The sequence below is a fragment of the Lithobates pipiens genome, unplaced genomic scaffold (genome assembly GCF_037356315.1).
Source record: "Lithobates pipiens isolate NorthernLeopardFrog02 unplaced genomic scaffold, aLitPip1_a1.2 Scaffold_30, whole genome shotgun sequence".
Lineage (NCBI taxonomy): Eukaryota > Metazoa > Chordata > Amphibia > Anura > Ranidae > Lithobates > Lithobates pipiens.
Window position 1 is genome coordinate 44,177,804 of NW_027507791.1, and position 23,785 is coordinate 44,201,588.

At 47.0% G+C, this 23,785-nt stretch overlaps 1 protein-coding gene across 2 annotated transcripts in view; it reads left to right on the forward strand.

The window, feature by feature from the left end:
- Positions 1-21,056, forward strand: part of LOC143942729 (cortexin-3-like) — a 45,426-nt gene extending 24,370 nt beyond the window's left edge. Inside the window, exons 1-2 of one of the 2 annotated variants that reach the window (XM_077464111.1) lie at positions 16,567-16,705; positions 19,264-21,056. In XM_077464111.1, coding sequence (XP_077320237.1) covers positions 19,294-19,539 — 246 coding nt within the window. In that variant the 5' untranslated portion in view covers positions 16,567-16,705; positions 19,264-19,293 and the 3' untranslated portion in view covers positions 19,540-21,056. Of the gene's footprint in view, positions 1-16,566; positions 16,706-19,263 lie in introns of those variants that run through there. The other variant, XM_077464110.1, reaches the window with a different exon arrangement.
- The last annotated feature ends 2,729 nt before the right edge of the window (positions 21,057-23,785 follow it).

A 23,785-nucleotide genomic window follows, 5' to 3' on the forward strand; every position in this document is an offset into this window, starting at 1 on the left:
TCCCAGCCTGTGTCCCAGGCTGTATCCTGATGAAGCTGTGTTCCAGCCCGGTCCTGATGAAACTGTGTCCCAAGCAACAATAGGTCCACCCAGTAAAACTGGACCCACAGTAGAAACAAAACAACATATCTCCCTCTAAGGAGCAGGCCCTCTGATTCCTACTGTATTAAAGTGTATTGTATTTGTACTGTCTACCCTCAAGTTGTAAAGCGCCATGTAAACTGTTGGCGTTATATAAATCCTGTATAATAATAATCTCCCAGCAACCAGCATCAAAAAGACCCCCCAGCAACAATAGATCCCCCCACAGCTGTATCCCAGGCTGTGTCCTGATGAAGCTGTGTCCCTGCTGTGTCCCAGCCTGTGTCCTGATGAAGCTGTGTCCCGGCCCGGTCCTGATAAAACTGTGTCCTGATGAAGCTGTGTCCCAGGTTGTTTCCCAGCCTGGTCCTGATGAAGCTGAGTCCCGGGCTGTGTCCTAATGATGCTGTGTCCCAGGCTGTGTCCTGATGAAGCTGAGTCCCGGGTTGTGTCCTGATGATGCTGTGTCCCAGGCTGTGTCCTGATGAAGCTGAGTCCCGGGTTGTGTCCTGATGATGCTGTGTCCCAGGCTGTGTCCTGATAAAGCTGTGTCCCGACCGGTACTAATGAAACTGTGTCCTGATGAAGCTGTGTCCCAGGTTGTTTCCCAGCCTGGTCCTGATGAAGCTGAGTCCCGGGCTGTGTCCTGATGATGCTGTGTCCCAGGCTGTGTCCTGATGAAGCTGAGTCCCGGGTTGTGTCCTGATGAAGCTGTGTCCCGGGCTGTGTCCTGGTGAAGCTGTGTCCCGGGCTGTGTCCTGATGAAGCTGAGTCCCGGGTTGTGTCCTGATGATGCTGTGTCCCAGGCTGTGTCCTGATGAAGCTGAGTCCCGGGTTGTGTCCTGATGAAGCTGTGTCCCGGGCTGTGTCCTGATGAAGCTGTGTCCCAGGTTGTTTCCCAGCCTGGTCCTGATGAAGCTGAGTCCCGGGCTGTGTCCTGATGATGCTGTGTCCCAGGCTGTGTCCTGATGAAGCTGAGTCCCGGGTTGTGTCCTGATGAAGCTGAGTCCCGGGTTGTGTCCTGATGATGCTGTGTCCCAGGCTGTGTCCTGGGTTGTGTCCTGATGAAGCTGAGTCCCGGGTTGTGTCCTGATGATGCTGTGGCCCGGGCTGTGTCCTGATGAAGCTGAGTCCCGGGTTGTGTCCTGATGATGCTGTGTGCCGAGCTGTGTCCTGATGATGCTGTGTCCCAGGCTGTGTCCTGATGAAGCTGAGTCCTGGGTTGTGTCCTGATGAAGCTGAGTCCTGGGCTGTGTCCTGATGATGCTGTGTTCCGGGCTGTGTCCCGATGAAGCTGTGTCCCGAGCTGTGTCCTGATGATGCTGTGTCCCAGGCTGTGTCCTGATGAAGCTGAGTCCCGGGTTGTGTCCTGATGAAGCCGAGTTCCGGGCTGTATCCTGATGATGCTGTGTCCCGGGCTGTGTCCTGGGATCACAGCATCACCCTTATTTGAATTGCTGAGCAGGCACAGGTAACACTGGTTACCCCGCTCATTGCCCATATATATCATGCCACCGCTACACTGTCAACCCCGCCCACGGTCCACACTTATCACACCTTTCTTCCATTGGTCCCGCCCAGATCACACCCACTGGGTTCTGGGCAGCCCTCCCTAAAGGACCACCCCGAATGTGGGTGTGATCTGGGCAGGGACACCCAGAAAGGGTGTGATAGGTGTGGATAGTGGGCTGCTACATCACATCAGGCTTTTGTATTACAAGAGACTGTCGTGTTAGAAACAGATACTGTGTTACAACTCATCATTAGAGACTGCTGCCAAGTGAGAGACCTTCGTGGTTGCAGATAGAACGTGGGTGACAGCGAACGTTCGTTCGGCTCCCATTGATTTCAACAGGGTTCCGATTCTGAATCCAAACTTCGGTTACATTCGCCAAACCTTCACCAAATCAACCCGGGTTCATCATCCCTACTGGGAACCCAAGTTCCTATAAAGTTCCCGGGAAACGTAAGAAGCCACCAAGCCCTTTAACTCCCCAACACCAAAATGGCGGTTTTAGGTGGAGTGCCCCTTTAACTAAATTGACCATAGCCTAATTTGCATATTTGTGTAAGGGGGAAAAAAAAAAAGCAAACACCAATTGATCATTTTCAAAAAAACGATGAACCTTGTTTACACCCGTTTCACCGCCGCCGCCTCCGATTCCTCCACTTAGCAGATGCTGCAAGAAAACTTGGACGCGGGTTGTGAAAACATTAGAGGATAATTAATGTGTGTTTACTGCTCGCCCGGCCAAAGCCGCGTAATCATAGACATTTGCAGCAGCGCGGATCCGCCGTCATGACTAACACCCGGAATTACCGGTCAAAGATGACGCCGCATATATAAACAATATTGACAGCGCCGGCTTCTGCATACTAAAGCGGAGATCCCGCTAAGCGCTAACTGTATGTGCGAGACACATCATGCCACTGGAATCTTAGAAAACCTGCATCCCTTTCTGTACATCGCAATCTGGTGCCCAGGACCTGATAAAGAAAAATAGTTTATTATATTAGCATATAAGCACTTAATAATTTAGTGCTTATATGCAAATGTTAGGATCCTTTATACACTATATTACCAAAAGTTTTGGGACGCCTGCCTTTACGCTCACATAAACTTTAATGGCATTCTACTCTTAGTCCGTAAGGTTCAGTATTGAGTTGGCCCACTCTTTGCAGCTATAAGAGCTTCAACCCTTCTGAGAAGGATGTCCACGAAGTTTAGGAGTGCGTCTATGGCTCCCATAGATAGACACACTCCTAAACCTTGTGGACGGCCTTCCCAGAAGAGTTGAAGCTGTTGATAGCGGCAAAGGGTGGGGCCAACTCAATATTGAACCCTACGGACTAAGACTGGGATGCCATTAAAGTTCATGTGCGTGTAAAGGCAGGCGTCCCAATACTTTTGGTAATACATGGTATAAAGAATCTTAAGATTTGCATATAAGTACTTATTTATTATATGTATAGGTAAGTTTGGCCATTCTTCCAGAAGAAGACCTGGCTTGGTTCACAGTCTCCACTGAGAAGACTGGAGCACAGTCTCCACTCTAACTCATCCCAAAGGTGTTCTATCGGGTTGGGGCAGGACTCTGTGCAGGCCAGTCAAGTTCCTCCACCTCAAACTCGCTCATCCATGTCTTTATGGACCTTGCTTTGTGCACTTGCCCAAATCATTTGGTGGATGGGGTTATGGTGTGGAATTGTTTTTCAGGGGTTGTGCTTGGTTGGCTCCTTAGTTCTAGTGAAGGAAACTGTTAAAGCGGGAGTCCGCCGGGAGTCCGCCGTTTTTTTCTTTTAAAAGCCAGCAGCTACAAATACTGCAGCTGCTGACTTTTAAGATAATGACACTTACCCGCCCAGCGCGCCCGCGATGTCGGCACCCGAAGCCGATCTCTCGATCGTCTCTCGGGTGCTGCCGCCGCCATCTTGGGTATGGGAATCAGGAAGTGGAGCCTTTCGGCTTCATTTCCCGGTTCCCTACTGCGCATGCGCGAGTCGCGCTGCGCAATAAGGATGGTCCCCGCTGTCTCTGGGATCCGTGTGTTTCCCAGCAGGCAGCGGGGGACCTTCGGAAAGGGGCGTAGATTCTGCGGAAAGGGGCGTAGATTCTGCGGAAAAGGGGCGTACCTTCTGCAGAATCTACGCCGGAAGTGGGTGCAGATACCTGTACTGTACAGGTGCCTGCACCCCCCTCCCCCCTGAAAGGTGCCAATTGTGGTGCCGGAGGGGGGGAGGGTTATAATGAGCGGAAGGTCCACTTTAGGGTGGAGCTCTGCTTTAAGGTGTCAGCATACAAACACATTTTGGACAATTTTGTGCTCCCAACATTGTGGGAACAGTTTGGGGGACGGCCCCTTCTTGCTCCAACATGACTGCACACCAGTGCGCAAAGCAAGATGATGGATGAGCGAGTTTGGGGGTGGAGTTACTTGACTGGCCTGCCTGACCTCAACCTGATAGAACACCTTTGGGATGAATTAGAGCGGAGACTGAGAGCCGGGCCTTCTCATCCAACATCAGTGCCTGACCTCACAAATGTGCTTCTGGAAAATTGTTCAAACATTCCCATAGGCACGCTCCTAAACCTTGTCGAAAGCTTTCCCAGAAGAGTTGAAGCTGCTATATCATGTTAAGAGTTCCCTTCACTGGAACTAAGGGGCCAAGCCCAACCCCTGATGGTCTTCTTGGAAGAATAGTCAAATAGTCGAGTTCATAGACGCACTCCTAAACCTTGTGGACGGCCTTCCCAGTTGAGTTGAAGCTCTTATAGCTGCAAAGGGCGGGGCCAACTCAATACTGAACCCTACGGACTAAGACTGGGATGCCATTAAAGTTCATGTGCCTGTAAAGGCAGGTGTCCCAATACTTTTTGGTAATATATTGTATAACAGGTTCTCTTTGCTAGGATGTCCTTCACTTAAGTTTGCAGGGAGATATTATTAGAACAATGTCCTTGGAATGTGCTGTTGGGCAGTTTGTAGAGACTGGTTCCCTGACATTGCACAGCGCTCTCGGTCAAGCTGCTAAGGCATTCCACAATAACAGAAATGAACGTTCCATAATAACAGAAATTAATATCTCTTGTAATACTTGCTATGTGCGTCTTTTGCAAATTCTTAATGCGTTAAGATGAAAGAGGTTTAAAGGGAGATCCTGCATGACAGCCATTTGTAATCCCTTGCTGTGACCCACAGTTTGTTTAGTGTGCGGCTCAGGCTCGACCACTATGGGGAGCAGTGTGGGTGACCATCCTTTGCTAGCAATGCAGGAGTGCTAGCAAGGGATGGATCTCATCCCAGCTCCTGTAGTCAGTCACTGGTAGGAAAAGAGGAAAGATCCCTGGTGCCACACATCCACAGAGTCCTATGGTGGTATGAGAGAGACAACCTCAGCCTGGGTTCCCGCTAGGGTTGCCACCTGTCCAGGATTCACCCGGACAGTCAGGGTTTTAAATCATGTGTCCAGGTTTCAGGCAAACACATTATTCAAACCGGGCAGTGGCTCCTCACGTAACTGAGATAGTCACACAAATCTGTTGCCATCCAGGAGCTGCAGGCAGCTGTCTTGGGGCAAGTTTGGCATCATTGGGTGGCAGGGTGATGATGTTAGAGCAATTTGGCCACACCCACTGTTTGCTACGGCACGCTATGCACACCACATTACTACTCTCCTTGAGGCACCCAAAGGTGTCCCAGGCCGCTAAAGTGTTCGGGGTTGGCTTGAAGAAAAGGTGGTAACCCTAGTTCCCGCCCCCAACATGCTTCGGGATCATTGTAATACCTTGCCACTGGCCTAATCCACATGTGCATTAGCACAGGGGGGATAAATGACTATATTAAGTGCTTATATGTTAATGTTAGGATTCTTTATATAAAAGCTTCTCTTGCTAGGATGTCCTCTACTTTGCAGGAAGAGATTTGTAAGACAATTTCCTTGGAATGTACTGTTGTGCAGTTTTTAGCGAGATAGTCTCCTGACGTCACGCAGCGCTCTCCATTAAACCAATAAGGCGTTCCTTAATAAAAGAAATTAACGTTTCTTGTGATTCTTGTAAACAATAGGTGCATCCTGCGCAAATTCTTAATGAGTTACTATTAAAGACGTTTTAAGGGGGGTCCTGTGTGACAGTTATCAATCAGCGGCGGCCCCTCCATAAGAGGCGCAGGGGCGCCGCCCACCTAGCCTACATGCAGGGCACTGGACGCATCGAGTTCTACAGGTTTTTTAATTCTTTTGTGAAGCACATAATAAGAGGCTCTAATTGGCGTCAAAAAAAGGTTGGCTTGGGGCACAGAGCACTGCATCCTGAGCCTACCCAATTCAAATCAGCATTCGCTATTGCCTTTCTGCTTCTCCTCCCGGCCAATCGGGACAGGAAGTGGGTCCTGAGACTGGATTGGCTGGGAGGAGAATGGACCGGATTGGCTGGGAGGGGAAGACATCGAAGTCGCCCCTGACCTGGATGGGGTAAGTGCAAGGGCTGGCGGGCAGGGTTGGTGAGTGGGCGAACGGGGCGGGCGAGCAGGGCTGGCGGTGGGGGGGGGTTTCGCCCCCCCCCCCCAAAAAAAAAATGGAGCACCAGCCGCCACTGGTTTTCATAATCTTGTACCACTGGCCTACTGCACATGTGCATTAGCTGGGGAGGGGAATAATAATATTAAATGCTTATATGCTAATGTTAGGATTCGCTATATAACAGGTTCTCTTGCTAGGATGTCCTTCAGTTTGCAGGAAGATATTATTACGAGAATTTCCTTGGAATGTGCTGCTGTGCAGTGGTGAGAGAGACTGGTCTCCTGACATTGCACAGCGCTCTCGGTCAAACTGATAAGGCTCTCCATAATAACAGAAATGAATGTTCCATATTAGCAGAAATTAAAGCGATTGTAAAGGCTGAAGGTTTTTTACCTTGCATGAAGGTAAAAAAAACTTCTGGGTGCAGCAGCCCCCTTAATAGTACCCTGAGCCCCCTCTCGATCCAGCAATGTGCACGAGAGCAGTGGCTCTCCCGGGTCTCTCCCCCCTCATTGGCAGCAGGGGCCATCAGTGATTCCTGGGAGCACTCCATGTGGAGATATTTCTATGCTGACAAGTGAGACCTGTTCCTTTCAACTACCCCCAAGTGTGTCCTGACGAAGCAAAATAGTGAAACGCGTTGACGCACAGGGGCTCACTGCCGTTCATTTGGTGTTAACTCTCTTGTTTACGCTAGATACTCACTACTATCATATGCCTATCATATGTTTTCAATTCTTTTTTACTTGACCTGTCTGTTATGACTTATTGTTAATAAAATATATTTTTGTACTATATCATTGTCCATCTTGCCATTGTCCAGATCAGGGCCCTGTGGCCCTTTACCCCTTCTCTCTTCCAATCAAGTTTCTACGGACGTGGCTTTAGGAGTATTATTTACATTTTTGCGAATGGACGCAGGAGCGATTGGTACTGGTCGCTCAGTGTGTTCATTCAGGAAAGGAAGAATATGACATATTTAACGACCCCCCCCCCCCCCCCCACTCCATCCTGAAATGATCCCCCTGTGTGCCCTCAGTAGCTGCAAGAAGGAAAGGGAGGGAAGCCAGCAGTGCTGCTGGGGGGGGGGGCACACATGGGGGTCCAACAACAAGTGGAAGGGAGCACAGATAGTAGAACCGATCCCCCTGTATCCCGGCACAGGAGTCACAAGGCAGTACAGCTGGCCCTCCTACTTGCTTGTCAGTTGCCGGAGCCTCCCTTTTAAACTAATGGGGCCTGGGCACAGGAGGGCAGGTGTTCTGCCAAAATCTGTCCCTCCATTGGATAGTGTCCCCCCTATACTGCGCAGGCGTAGCGCTTGCGCAGTACGGAGGACAAGGAGACTCTGCGAAGATGAACGGCGCCTGCGCACTGAGTCCAGGTTCAAACCCCACCATCCAAGTGTATATACGGTAGCACTTAGTAACAGGGCTTCGCTCGCCACGCTTCGGGTATGGCCTCGCTTCGGGTATGGCCTGGCTTCGCTCATCGTGCTTTGGGGCACGGCCTCGCTTCGCTCGGCTATTTTTATTCTAACTCTATGTCCACTTGGATGGTGGGGCTTGAACCTGGACTCAGCACGCAGGCGCCGTTCATCTTCGGAGACCTTCAGCGTCTCCTTGTCCTCCGTACTGCGCAAGCGCAGTACAGGGCGGACACTATCCAATGGGGGGGACAGTATTCGACACAACACCAGCTGCACTGTCATCTCAGTGGCCCTGCCATTAGGGCTCATGCACAGGTGCGCAAAAAAATGGCCCATTCAGATGAACGCAGCTCTAACGCACCCAAGGTGTCCACACAAAACCACAACATAGAGCAACCAACACATTTTAGGGACTCAAAGGTTAATGTATCAGTGAATCAGAAATCTGATTTGTTCATACACTGACCCTAGGTATATCCCATTTATAAAACAGCAAACAATTCATGAATGCGTTTACTTAAAGGCAACATCGCACAACCAATGCATTTTGGGGATTCAAAGATCTCCCCCTTCGTCAGGGCTTAAGCAGGATGGATAAATATGTGAACTCAAAGGTGGTAGAATCAGGGCCTGGAGTAGGGGTGGGCAGGAGGGGCAGCTGCCCTGGGCACGAGGGGCAGCTGCCCCGGGCATAATTTATTATTGAAGGGATGGGGGCGCCTTATTATTATTTATTTATTTATTATTGAAGGGATGGGGGCGCCTTTGCCAATTGCTTCTGTTACAAGGCTGACAGGAGTAGTGACAGCGACATCCACTGCTAACCCTGACAAAGGGGGGGGGGGCAGTTTGGCATATTTGCCCTAGGCGCCTTGTCCCGTCAGGAATTAATAGTTTGCAGTATCAACATTTTTTATCGTATCGGTGAATGTTGGATGTTTTATATTGAATGTTGTGAGCAAATATTAAAATCTTTTGGACTCTCAGATCTTCCATTGGGCGCTCCCCAAAATGGATACCATGTTACATATTTATAGATAGCAATTTCAGCAGCTTCCCTGTTTTACATATTCTGTATATTCTAAAAACAAAGGCTTTTAATTGGGACCGATGCACTTTAAAATATGGCAGCGCTTTCTGCTTGTTAAGGAAATAGTGAAGGCCGGAGCAATGCCCCGATTAATCCTAATTAAAACCAAGGCACGTTGCATTGTTTGCCCGAAGAAAAGCATTGGATTCAGGGCTTTCCTAAGGGACGAGAGGTATAGCCTTGAAATAAGAAAATCCTGACAAGGCCGAGACACAATTACTGGACAAGGTCAGCCCATCCATCCCGATAATGTGCAGTCACAGCTTAAAGAGAACCGGTTATCAGGATAATGTTACGATGGCAGTGGCGGCCGATCCATAAGGGATGCAGGGGCGCCAACCCCACCTCAAAATATTGTGGGGTACAAGTTGGAGATGGAGAGCCAAGAAAACATCCATATGGGCAGACTTTGGAAATTGCTGAAAGGTAACTACTGCAGACCAGAAAAGGGTCTTCAACATCTTGGTCAGCTGGTAGAATACCACACAGAAGCAGGCTTACTATTTAAACCAGTCCTTCGCACTTTGTGGGGGCGCCGGACTAATGGGTGTCTATTAGGTCTGTCAATTTTCTGAAAAGCATGTGATTTGAGGCTGAGGCTCTGATTGGCTTGTTTCAGGTTGTTTCTCGGGGCATCCAGCACTACGCCCCGAACCCTCTTATTTTGATTTTAGTGAATCAATATACCTCATTGTGTTACTTCTGGTTTTCGGCTTCTCGTCCTGTGGAACGAGGCATCCTCTGGTGAGTGTGGACCTGGAGGAGTTTGCGCCCAACAAATTTTTTAAGCACCAGCTGCCACTGTATGAAGGTAACATCCCAACCTAAATACTTGGACACACTGAATGCATCCAAGTTTAATGGTTGCCTAGAAGATTGGAAGAAGGTTCAGAGCCTAAGTCTACACACACCTTTTATTTTAATTCATTTTTGTGGGCAAGGGTTATATCCTCTTGTTTTGTTAATTCTTTCTGTTTGTCTAATTCTTGTAGTAAAGCCAAGGAAACAACTCAGCTGTATATTACTGTTCCTTTACTAAATAAGAATGCTGCTTATACAAACTATTTACAGTAACACAGTAGAAGACATACAAAGTATTTTAAATATACATACACATGCACATGCTACCTATCCTTTGCTAGCGAATGCACTAGCTGGTATGCAACATGATACACTAAAAATCACTTAGCTTCCTATAACTGGTATACGATTTCCATAGCAAACAGGTAAATATCATTTAGCTTCCATTATAGCTGGTCCACGAGTTCCATAGCAAACAGGACTCCAAACATTTCAAGTGATTGCTGGAAACTGGGTTCTTGGTCTTGGCAGTCATTAATGGTTGCCTAGAAGATCAGGACAAGGTTCAGAGCCTAACGCTACACATACCTTTTATTTTTAGTAATTTTTGTTGATAGAGTGGGCAAGGGTCATATCCTCTTGTTTTGTTAATTCTCTCTGTTTGTGTAATTCTTACAGTAAAGTCAAGAAAATAACTCAGTTGTATATTACTGCTCCTTTACCAAATAAGAATGCTGCCTATACAAACTATTTACAGTAACACAGTAGAAGACATAAAAAGGATTTTAAATATCTATGCATATGCTACCTATCCTTTGCTAGCAAATGCACTAACCGGTATGCAGTAGGGATACAATAAAAACCACTTAGCTTCCATTATAGCTGGTTCATAATTTCCATAGAAAACAGGTAAATATCACTTAGCTTGCTTTATAGCTGGTCCATGATTTCCATAGCAAACAGGACTCCAGATGTTTCAAGTGATTGCTGGAAACTGGGTTCTTGGTCTTGGCAGACTTTAATCATTGCCTAGAACATCAGCAGTAGGTTTAGAGCAGCGATATGCAATTAGCGGACATCCAGCTGTTGCAAAACTACAAGGCCCATCATGCCTCTGCCTCTGGGTGTTATGCTAGTGGCTGTCAGAGTCTTGCTATGCCTCATGGGACTTGTAGTTCTGCAACAGCTGGAGGTCCGTTAATTGCATATCCCTGGTTTAGAGCCTAACTCTATACACAACTTACATTTTTAGTCATTTTTGTGGATAGAGTGGGCAAGGGTTATATCCTCTTGTTTTTTTAATTCTTTCTGTTTGTCTAATTCTTTCAGTAAAGCCAAGGAAACAGCCCAGTTGTGTATTACTTTTTCTTTACTAAAAAAGAATCCTGCCTATACAAACTATTTACAGTAACACAGTAGAAGACGTACAACGTGTTTGAAAAATCCATATACATGCACATGCTACCCATCCTTTGCTAGTAAACGCACTAGTCATTATGCAATAGGGATAGGCTAAAAATTTGTTAGCTTCCATTATAGCTGATCCACAATTTCCATAGCAAACAGGTCAAAATAATTTAGCTTCCATCATAGCTGGTCCACGATTTCCATAGCACACAGGACTCCAGACATTTCAAGTGATTGCTGGAAACTGGGTTCTTGGTCTTGGTAGTCTTCCCCTCTCTTGTATTGTGTCTTCTGGTGTTGTCCATTGGCATAGTCCTTCTTTCAGTTTGTGCTGGCCTTTTATCCTTTAAACTATGGTATCACATAGACATAGACCTTTCAATTTGGGTTCTTTTTTTTTTGGGGGGGGGAAACCAACTTTATTAAGTATATGCGGTTACAAACATATTCAACACTCAATAAAACAAACTCATGAAACAGAGTAATGGCACAGCAGTACAAGCCAATCAGATGTTACAGAGTCATCAGAATACACAACTAACACATCATGCCGTGATCGACCAGGGGAAAATGCCCTTGTTATACCATACCCCTACCCCCCCCCCCCTTCAAGTAGGTAGTTTTCCTGTTTCCTTCTTTTACTCTGTGTCGCATTGCCGATTCATCCTGACGTTGCTGTAGTTAACCCCTGCATTTATCCAATTTTACATACAGGTTTCCCCATCACCTATCCATCTGTCCCATAGTTTGGAAAACTTTTGCAATATATCACATTCCCAGATTTGGTGGTAGAACGTACCGGGGTTGTGACCACAAGCGGGACAGCTGGATGATTGGTCCGGTCTGAATTTAGCAAGTCTCTGTGGTGTGAGGTATGATCTGTGGATAATGTATAGTTGTGTCAGTCTATCTGAGAGCTTGTGAGACATCTTCGGGACATTATCTAGGATTTCATCCCAGTCAGTGTCGGTAATGTCCACCAGATCTGGTTCCCAGTTTGCCTTGGCTTTCTGGATGACTGCTACTGTCTTGGGGAGATGAAGTGTGGAGTAGAGATTGGAAATCAGTTTTCTGGAGTCTGCGTCTAGGAGTATATCAATGAGCGGGAGGCGTGTAAGAGACAGCTCTGTATTTATAAATTGGGCTTTCAACGCATGGCGCAATTGGAGGTAGCCAAACTGTAGGCGCCGCGGTAGTGCAAATTCCTCCTGGAGAGAGAGAAATGACTTCGGACCCAGCTCCGTCATCACCTGATATAAATATACCACCCCGTATGAGGCCCAAAGTCCCGCGTCAGGGAGCTGTTGTAGTTCCACCAAATGGATGTTGGCCCAGAGTGGTGTGTGTGAGTGTATGTGCCCTATATTTAATTTCCTTAAAGCGGAGGTCCACCCTAAAATGGACCTCCGCTCATCGGAATCCCCCCCCCCTCCGGCGCCACAATCGGCACCTTTCAGGGGGGGGGGGTGCAGTTACCTGGATAATCCAGGTAACTGCACCCACTTCCGGGCTAGCTCTCTGCAGAACGGGGCGTTGCGGGGATTGCGCCGCGCGGATTGCGCCGCGCGGCTCGCGCATGCGCAGTAGGGAACCGGGAAATGAAGCCGAAAGGCTCCATTTCCTGATTCCCATACCCAAGATGGTGGCGGGACCCGGCAGCCGAGCGAGCGATCGGCTTCGGGTGCCGACATCGCGGGCGCGCTGGACAGGTAAGTGTCACTATTTAAAAGTCAGCAGCTGCAGTATTTGTAGCTGCTGGCTTTTAAAAAAAAAAAAAAAAAAACGCGGAGTCCCGGTGGACTCCCGCTTTAAGGCTGTTTCCCAGGTGTTTTGATGGTGTTCCAGCATGCCATCATTATATCTACAAGGCCGCCTGTGTACTTGTCCGCCCCTGAAGATGGCCGGCAGTGGGGTCATTATAGGATTACCTGGGTTGTCTCCTACCAGGGCTCGATATCTAGAGGCCTCTGTTGTATTAAAATAGTGAAGATGGGATAACTGTGCCGCAATGTAATATTCTTGTAAGTCCGGGAGCGAGGCTCCCCCCATGTTCGCGGGATTTTTAAGCGTCTGCCAGGCCAATTTATGCCAGCCGTGACCCCATACAAAAGTGTTGAGGATGCTCTCCAGTTTTTTAAATAATCTAAGAGGGAGACGTAGCGGGGCGTGCCAGACCATGTATAGAATTTTGGGCAATAGTACCATTTTCACTAAGTTGATCCTGCCCATAACCCCCAAAGGCAATTTGGTCCAGGCTTGTGTCTTAAGTTTGAGCAGCGTAAATAGGGGTTCTATATTACGTGTGCAGTAGTCCCTCAGGTCTCTTGTGACCTGCACCCCCAGGTATTTAATCTCCCCCACCCTCTGCAAAGGAAGTTCTGGGGTGTTCTGTGGTGGTGGAAACTGGTCAATAGGGAGAATTTGGCATACGTAGCCCTGAATAATTGCCCATGCGTTCAATGATGGTCAGTGCAGCCCGGAGAGATGGACCTTGGTCAGCCAAATATAAGAGCGTGTCGTCCGCGTAAAGACCTATTTTGTCCAATGTATTTCCAACACGCAGGCCCTCTATATCTGGGGATGCCCTAATAGCCATGGCCAGAGGTTGTGCGGCCAGGGCGTACAGGAGAAGGGACAGGGGACATCCCTGTCTAGTTCCCCTCTCCAGTGGGAACTGCTCTGACATCCACCCATTGACAAAAACTCTGGCCTTAGGCGACTGGTATAGAATACGTATCCATTTCTGGAAGTTGGGTCCGAATCCGAAGCTACCGAGGCATTCCCACAGGTAGGGCCATTCTACCGAGTCGATCGCTTTCGCTGTGTCTAACGCTACAATGACTCGCGAGCCCGCGTTTTAATTTGCGCGCCTGTAGATTCATAAACAACCGCCGGATGTTCATAGCCGCGTTCTTCCCCGGCATAAATCCGGTTTGATCGGGGTGGACAAGAGACAGTATAACTCGATTTAGCCTAGTGGCCAAGATCTTCGCCAAGATCTTGATATCCACTTGTAACAGGGATATAGGTCTGTAGGATTCAGGGTATCCCGGATCCTTCCCTGGCTTGGGGAGTACTATAATTTGCGCCTCTTGCATAGATGGGGGGAGAATCCCTTTTCGATTTGGGTTCTTACATCAGTTTCTAAGAGGGATACATTCCTCTCTACAAACTTTCAATGGCCGCACAGTACTACAAATGCTATAGGTCAAATATGTCAAAAGTCAGTTCATTCTTTTTGACAAAATTACAATTACCTTGGTCCAGTGTTTGACAAAAGCTCCTCCAAAACAATGGGAATAGCTAAAAATGTGTACAGTCTCAGTTCACAATGCCCACAAACAGGGTTTTTTTTTCTCGGAGAGTAGGTGCAGGAACCCCCCCTTCTAAATCAACCCTTGTATCCACCCCCCTCCCACCCCCTACCCACCTCCAAGTACTGCCCCTTTTAGAGGACACAGAACCAAGTATCATTTTGTGGTGCTAAGTAATTTGTATGAAACTTGTTCATTATAACTATTAAGAAAAGCAGCAAAATAGATCACATGCAGCCAGCAACAATAGACCTCCCCCCCCCCCCCCCCCCGTCAGCAGCAATAGACCCCCACAAACAGCAATGCCCTCCTGCAAAAACTGACCACCCCAGCAACAATAGATCAACCCCAGAAAAAATAGACCCCCAGCAGCAACAACAGATCTACCAGCAGCCAGCAGTCATATACCCTCATATACCCCCCCCCCCCACATAACAAAATAGCACCCGGCATCAAAAGACCCTCCAGCAGCCAGCAACAATAGACCTCTCTCTCAACAGTAGATCCCTCCCAGTAACGACTAATTCCCCAAATTATATAATACCCCTCACAGCAACAATAGATCCTCCACCAGCAACAATAGACCTCCCCGGCAACAATAGACCCCCACCAGGGATAATAGACCTCTCAAGCAACAATAGACCCCCACCAGGGATAATAAAAAAAATGGAACAAGTTCCCCCACAAACGGGGTTTTTAGGCAGCAAAAAACAATGATAAATGCATATCGGAATAATATGAAAAATATTTTAATGTTTTGTTATCTTATTATTAATATTATTCTGATATGCATTTATCATTGTTTTTTGCTGCCTAAAAACCCCGTTTGTGGGGGAACTTGTTCCATTTTTTCATTCGTGTGGGGTGAGCAGCACTCTCCAAGCCCTTCGTGGCAGTGTGTTCTTTTCCAGTATCACCAGGGATAATAGACCTCCCCAGCAACAATAGACCCCCACCAGGGATAATAGACCTCCCCAGCAACAATAGACCCCCACCAGGGACAATAGATCACCCAGCAGCCATCATCAATAAACCCTCCAGCACCACTAGTCAATGCCTACATTCAGTGCTGGAGGTGCCGGAACTGCATTCCCCCTAAAAAAAAAAAAGCCCTGCCCACATATGCCACAATAGTATTTATACTGACCTAATACACCACTATTAGTGTTTTATTGCTTATAGGATAAAGAATAGAAGCGCCACTACAATATAAAAGTCCTAAACAGTGTTGTATTCATTGAAAACAGACAGCAGTATAACACCGTCAGTAATTCTTCAAGTAGTGAGGAGCGTAGATTATTCAGTATGTATTAAAAGGGATATTGCAGTCAACTGGCAGCTGTATTCATCCTAGGACTTCTGTATGTGGTCTGTAGGAAAAGTAAACATAAAATAAGGAAGAAAAGTACTATTTTAGATAGAAAAGTCTAGGATGATATTTTATTTAAAGTCGCCAAAGAAAAAAACAATGCATTTCGGGGGTTTGTAACAATCCTCCTTCTTTGGGGCTGAGAAGGGTCAAAGCTCTGTAATCTGGACCAAGCAGTAATGGAAGAGAAGAACAGATAGTTCCACCAAGAGCATATGCACAGTGACTAAGTGGTTAGCACTTCTGCCCAACAGCACTAGGGTTGTCGGTTTAAATCCCAAACGCTCCACTACCTGCCTGGAGTTTGCATGTTCTCCCTGTACTTGCGCAGGTTTTCCTCTGGGTACTGCAGTTTCCTCCCACACTCCGAAGACACGCTGGTAGGTTAATTGACTCCTGTCTAAATTGGCCCCTAATATGTATATGTATGAATGTGAGTTAGGGTCCTTTGATTGTAAGTTCCTTAAGGGCCGGGACTGAGGTGAATGTACAATATATATTACCAAAAGTATTGGTACACCTGCCTTTACACGCACATGAACTTTAATGACATCCCAGTCTTAGTCCGTAGGGTTCAATATTGGGTCGGCCCGCTCTTTGCAGCTATAACAGCTTCAACTCTTCTGGGAAGGCCGTCCACAAGGTTTAGGAGTGTGTCTATGGGAATGTTTGACCATTCTTCTAGAAACGCATCTGGACATGATGGTTCGTGACAGAAACTATCTCCCTCTTTTATATTCAGTGGGCAGTATCGGCGCCGAACGCGACCAATTCAAGTGAATTGTACTGCACCACACCGGCTTTGCAACCATATGCTTTGCACACAGAGTTGTGCCACAGTGGGTCAGCACTTTGAGGGTTAAAACAGGCAGTAAAGAAGGGACACTGCCTTCTAACTTCTCCCTGCCTGTCAAGCACCTTTGAAAAATGATCCACTGAGGATTACTTTTCAGAGGAGCGGCTAGCTTTACTCCTCCAATGACTGCCTAACCTGTATGTCCTGTTCTCTATTTTATTATATTCAGTTTTGCTTTCATCACATTTTATTTTAATGTTTTTGTGCTTCTGTGCTCTTATAGCATGCTTGTGATCTCTTCTCAGTTAGTCTCATCTCTATTGTATCCCGTTGATGGTCTCTTGTCATCTCCTGCAGTTGTTTGGGACTGGGGGTCTCTAGAAGTATCTTTTAGCAGGTTGGTGGTGTCTAGTAGTCTTCCGAAAAATGCTGATGGTCTCTAGTAGTCTATCATTTAATGTTAGTGTTCTCTAGTTGTTTCTCCCGTTGTGTTGGTGGCATCTAGTGATCTTTAGAAGAATGTTGGTGATTTCTTGCAGCATGCCGGTGGTCTCTAGCATTCTTTTACTTAGTATGAATGTTCTCTAGTAGTCTCTTGAATCGTGTTGGTGGTCTCTTGTAATCTCCTGCAGTATGTCAGTAGTCTCTTTTGGGCTGTTGGTGGTGTCTGTTAGTCTTTAGAAGAATGTTGGTGGTCCATATCAGACTCTAGCAATATGTTGATAGTCTCTAGTATTTTTTCAACACTAATGTTCTCCAGTAGTCTCTTGCATCCTGTTGGTGGTCTCTTGTAATCTCCTACAGTATGTTGGTGGTCTCTAGTAGTCTCTTGCATCCTGTTGGTGGTCTCTTGTAATCTCCTACAGTATGTCGGTGGTCTCTAGTAGTCTCTTGCATCCTGTTGGTGGTCTCTTGTAATCTCCCACAGTATGTTGGTGGTCTGTAATAGTCTCTTGCATCCTGTTGGTGGTCTTTTATAATCTCCTACAGTATGTCAGTGGTCTCTAGCAGTCTCTTGCATCCTGTTGGTGGTCTCTTGTAATCTCCTACAGTATGTCGGTGGTCTTTAGCAGTCTCTTGCATCCTGTTGGTGGTCTCTTGTAATCTCCTACAGTATGTCGGTGGTCTCTAGTAGTCTCTTGCATCCTGTTGGTGGTCTCTTGTAATCTCCTACAGTATGTCGGTGGTCTCTAGCAGTCTCTTGCATCCTGTTGGTGGTCTCTTGTAATCTCCTACAGTATGTCGGTGGTCTCTAGCAGTCTCTTGCATCCTGTTGGTGGTCTCTTGTAATCTCCTACAGTATGTTGGTGGTCTCTAGTAGTCTCTTGCATCCTGTTGGTGGTCTCTTGTAATCTCCTACAGTATGTTGGTGGTCTCTAGTAGTCTCTTGCATCCTGTTGGTGGTCTCTTGTAATCTCCTACAGTATGTCGGTGGTCTCTAGTAGTCTCTTTTCTCCTGTTGGTGGTCTCTTGTAATCTCCTACAGTATGTCGGTGGTCTCTAGTAGTCTCTTGCATCCTGTTGGTGGTCTCTTGTAATCTCCTACAGTATGTTGGTGGTCTCTAGTAGTCTCTTGCATCCTGTTGGTGGTCTCTTGTAATCTCCTACAGTATGTCGTGGTCTCTAGTAGTCCCTTGCAGCATGTCAGTGGTGTCTTGTAGTCTTTAGAATAATGTTGACGGTCTTTAGGAGCCTTTTATTTATTGTTAGTATTCTCTAGTAGTCTTTTGAATCATGTTGGTGGTCTCTTGTAATCTGCCGCGGTAAATCGGTAGTCTCTTGCAACATGTTGATGGGGTCTAGTGGTCTTTAGGAGAATGTTGGTGTTTTGCAGCAGTCTCTTGCAGCTTTTTGGAAGACTTTCTGTGAATTGGGTCATTTAACCGGGACATGCCTATCCTTTGCCATGCTTATTATGATTATACCTCATGCCATTTGCCTCACACAATTGTTCAGTATGGCTGCCTATCTCAATGTGTGGATGTTTTACCAGGTTGTAAGGACAAGGGGTGGGCAGGAGGGACAGTTGCCCTGGGCGTAGTAGAGCCAGTTGCCCTGGGCGCAGTAGAGTCAGTTGCCCTAGGCGCAGTAGAGCAAGAGGACAGGGAATGGACACAGGGCAGTAAACACATTCTAAGGCATGCATTAACAATGGAGGAGGGGGCTCATTTCCGCATCCTTGCCCTAGGCACTAGACGAACCTGTCCCGGGACCTTCTCTTACAGTTATATATAATTATACCGTTTTTGCTTATTTTATTGTTTTGCTTTTTTTTTTGCTTAATATTGTATCACCAAACTTGGGAGGAGTTGCCAAGCTTAATAGCATGGCCACAATTTACCACAATTCACAATTTACCACATTCGCCCTATAATTATAATCCACACTCTGCTGAGCCATTTTTGATGATGGGAACTCAACATTTCAATGGAATGGAAAAAAAAGAAGTGGCAAAACTTTGGTTTCCTCCAAAACAGGCCAATAATTGTCTCACTTGTGTTGAAGGCAACATTTAGGATTCTTCTGTATGTGTGCTGTGCGAGGCACCTCAATTAAAGAGTTGTACACAGGAAAATGTGGTTTCAACTTGTAGTTGGTGCTTTGAGATAATATTGCAACCATCTGTTTGGGGAGATTTAAGCAAATTTTGGCAGATTTCTTTGGGCTGGATACAAATTTTCCTTTGGGTGACTCTTCCTTCCTCGTGGCGCACATACAGAAGGCACCAATCTAGGGTATCAACACTTTGCCCCAGACCTCGAGGAGTTGAGTAGTCCAGGACCTTCATGAGGTCCATCAACCATCAGTGACTCCATAACTAGAGCCCTGACCTTCTCCCCAAAATGAGTTACCTCCACCACTGCCATGGTCAGAAATAAAAAAAATTGTACGTTAGGATCCTAACACCATTTCCATAAAGTAAGACCTATTTTCTCATGTTGTTTCTCTCCACAGGTTGTGAGTCGGAGGACAATCGGTGCCAAAATGCTTCTAACAATGACCGGGGAACTTTTGAGTACAACCATGTCGACTTCAGGCTCCGCTCTTCCCGTCAGCTCCCTAACCTTAGAGCAAAAGGCTGCCTTCGTCCTGGTGTTCCTGCTCTTCATATTCTTGGGCCTTCTCATCATCCGATGCTTTAGGATCCTTCTTGATCCCTACCGCAGCATGCCCTCTTCAACATGGACTGACTACATGGAGAAGGACACCTTTGATTACCGCTGGGCCTGACTTTGGGATCCCATCCCAAATCATGGGATTCAAAACTATGATCCCAACTTTCACTGGTGGCCTTCGGGAAAAATCACCTGGGGGGGGAAACGGGGAACGGTGGGATGGGCAGTCGGGTTGCTATTTTGTATCTTTAAAGCCTATTTGTGTGTGATGTTTACATCGACTGCGAAGCTTTGTAACCGATGCTATGCTCCAGTCAAAGTGAAAAAAAAGTGAAACCAATTCTGCCAATACAAAGTCAAAAAAAAAGAAACAAAGCCTCAACAATCGCACTTTTGGTGCCAGCCTACACCAGGGCTTTGTGGACTGAGCCCTTTGCTGTAAATCTTGTCGTTCTCTGTCGTGTGTAGTGTGTGTCTTATTGATATTGTAGGTGTGTGTTGAGATATCAAAAACGAAGGGACAGTTCAATTTTTTTGTCAACACGAGGAAATTTGTCCTTCGATTTAACTGGTACTACTACTACCGAATCCAAAAAAAAAAAAATACCTCAGTCTTAAATTTTTAGACCGATGTGATGTCAAAAAAGGAGACAAACTACAGCGTTTCAAAATGTTTTCCCGTGGGATGGGAAACTGTGGAAAAATTGCCAGTTGGCCAAAAAGTTGCCTTGATCAAAAAATGTTACCTTTGTACATCCGTGAGAGGCGGGAAAAGCTTTAGCCAGATTACCCTAGGACCTAAAACTTTTCCCGAAAAAGACCCGCAGCCGATTCTGAAGTCTTTTTACCGATGCTTCAAGCGCCGTTAACGTTTCAAGTCGTCGTTTCGATGTGGGTAGTTGCGAGCACACGAGTGAATTGTATCGCTTAACCAAAACTTCATCGCTTCATTGCTGTCATGATCAAGGGGGGGAAAAAAAAAAAGCAACAACAAAAAAGGGACCAGGCGCCATTTTTAATTCTTGGCCAACACATTCCAAGGGAGGCGTCCATGGTGGCTCCATCATAGGGGCCGGCAAGGGCGTCGTTAATAATAAAAAAAAAGCACAAATTGTAGATTAAAGCATGTCTCCCTTTTGGGGGAAGCCAGATTTAAGCCCCAGAAGGCATGGTGTTTTCATTTTTGGCAGGCAGAGACCAGGGTGCCGGTAGACATCCCTGTCATCTGCAGTAAAGGCTAAAGAGTAGGCCGAAGAGGACCAATTTGTCACTGCCAGCAATGATCCACGATTAACTGCCTGCCTGCCCTGTGCCAAAGACACAGGTGCGTCTCGACAATGGGAAAAAAAAAAAAAAAAGATGAGATCTCTGGTCTCCATGGAAACTGAGGAGCACATTTTAGAATTTTAGAACGTTTTTTTTTTTTCATTAAAATGTACGAGCCAGACTTGTGGGAAGAGGGTGCGATGTGCAAGCAACATGTGCAGTCAAAATGCATAGAGTATTTCAGCAAGGAAGACCATCACTTGTTGATACCAGTGCCTGAAAAAGTGTCTGCTTAGTAGCTAATGTGTTTCAGTCATTTCTGTGTGCAAAACCGAAGAAATAAAAGTGACGTTTTTGAACCTTAAAGCCTTTTTTTGTGGTTTCTACAGCTGGCAAAGATCATGGGGAGAATGTCTAAGTTGTATGCAGATAGGTGTCTGGGCCAGGATTCCAACTGAGGGCTCTAATTCTGCAAGGCATACGTGATAACCAATAAGCCACTGTGTTGCCCGCATTCTCCATCAAATACTATAAATGTAGCAGGGATGGTGGGAACCCCTCATAATGGGCACAGCAGATGTACAGACCCGGGAACTCAGCACAGGGATGGTGGGAACCCCTCATAATGGGCACAGCAGATGTACAGACCCGGGAACTCAGCACAGGGATGGTGGAAACCCTTCATACTGGGCACAGCAGGTGCACAGGCCTGGGAACTCAGTACAGGGATGGTGGAAGCCAACATCGGGCACAGCGGGTGTACAGGCTGGGATTCCAACTGAGGACCCCAGTGTTGCAAGGCATAATTACTAACCAATAAGCCGCTGTGTTGCCTGCATTCTCCATCATATAAAATAAATACAGCAAGGATGGTGGAAACCCCTCACATTGGGCACAGAACGTGTACAGACCCGGGAACCTAGCACAGGGCTGGTGGAAACCCATCATAATGGGCACATCAGGTGTGCAGACCTGAGAACTCAATGCAGGGATGGTGGGAGCCCCTTGTATTGGGAACAGCAGGTGTCCTGACTGGGATTCCAACTGAGGACCCCAATGTTGCAAGGCATAATTACTAACCAATAAGCCACTGTGTTGCCTGTATTCTCCATCATACAAAATAAATGCAGCAAGGATGGTGGGAACTCCCCATATTGGGCACAGCAGGTTTACAGACCCGGGAACTCAGCACAGAGATGGCGGGAACCCCTCATAATGGGCAAAGTGGGTGTACAGACAAAGGAACTTAGTACAGGAATGATGGGAACCTCTTATAATATACACAGCAGGTGTCCTGACTATGATTCCAACTGAGAACCCCAATGTTGCAAGGCATAATTACTAACCAATAAGCCACTGCTTTGCCTGCATTCTCCATCATATAAAATAAATGCAGCAAGGATGGTGGGAACTCCCCATATTGAGCACAGCAGGTGTGCAGACCTGGCAACTCTGGGCAGAGATAGTGGGAACCCCTCATAATGGGTACAGTAAGTGTATAGACCTGGTAACTCAGCACAGGGATGGTGGGAACCCCTCATAATGGGTAAAGTAGGTGTATAGACCTGGTAACTCAGCACAGGGATGGTGGGAACCCCTCATAATGGTCAAAGCAGCTGTACAGACCCAGGAACTTAGTACAGGGATGTCAGGAACTCCTTATAATATACACAGCAAGTGTCCTGGCTGAGATTCCAAATGAAGATCCCAGTGTTGCAAGACATAAGTGCTAATCAATAAGCCACTGTGTTGCCCACAAAGAGGGTGGGGCAGTGGTTCAGAGTCAACAGGATTTTGCTAAAAATGGGCGGGGGAAGTGGAACAAAGCCCACAGCATTGTGCTAAAGGGGGTAAGGCAGTGGCACAGAGCCTACAGGATTGTGCTAAATAAGAGGGTGGAGTAGTGGCACAGAGCTTGCAGGATGATGTTGGCACCACAGTACGCAGCCATAAAGTACAGCAAGGTTGGGTAGTGACATGTGCGTTGCATTACACATCTTTTTGCAGGAGATGCCCTTTATGATGGTGGCAGCTCACAAATAATGATGTGATTCCATCAGCTGCCCTCTTTCTATAAACCTTAGAACATAGTAGAGGCACTAAAAAAATGATAGCAGTATGGCAACAGTGTGCCCATTACCTTGTGTAAAACATCAACGCAGACAGCAACCGAGCTGCAATTTGCATTTTCGGTTTCCATGGTAACAGGTAACCAGGTGATTCACATCTTAGACACAACAACGCGGCAGCAAGACCACAGCCCCGAGCCACGGGCCAACCGATGTTCAACAATCACATCCAGGCTAAACGTTGCATCCAGCTGGCTGCAGACATCAGAAAGTGGTGGAGCACGCGGGCAACGCTCAGCTACCAATTTATATTTGGTTTTTTTCTTTAACAGAAAATAGTCTTTTCGTTAAGAAGGCTTGCTTAGATTGCCGAAGCGTGCAAGTTTATGTTTTCGGAGGAGGGAAGACAGGTGGGACACGCCTAGTGGTGGCTTGGATCAGAGAAAATGATGTAGATGATGTCATCCCTATATAAGTCTAATGAACATTCGTCATTAAGGGTTGTCAAACCATGCACAGGCCAAAGAAGTCTAGAGACCCGGAGCAAGCAATCAGGATCTCGTTAGATTAACTTAGGCTGGGTTCAAATGCTATGATAACTCACCCAGGTTAAGTGGTGAGAACCCCTCATAATGGGCACAGCGGGTGTACAGACCCGGGAACTAAGCACAGGGATGGTGGGAACCCCTCATAATGGGCACAGCGGGTGTACAGACCCGGGAACTAAGCACAGGGATGGTGGGAACTCCTCATAATGGGCACAGCGGGTGTAGAGACCCCGGAACTAAGCACAGGGATGGTGGGAACCCCTCATAATGGGCACAGCAGGTGGAGAGACCCGGGAACCCAACACAGGGATGGTGGGAACCCCTCATAATGGGCACAGCAGGTGTACAGACCTGGGAACCTCTCATAATGGGCACAGCAGGTGTACAGACCCAGAAACTCAGCACAGGGATGATGGGAACCTCTCATAATGGGCACAGCGGGTGTACAGACCCGGGAACTAAGCACAGGGATGGTGGG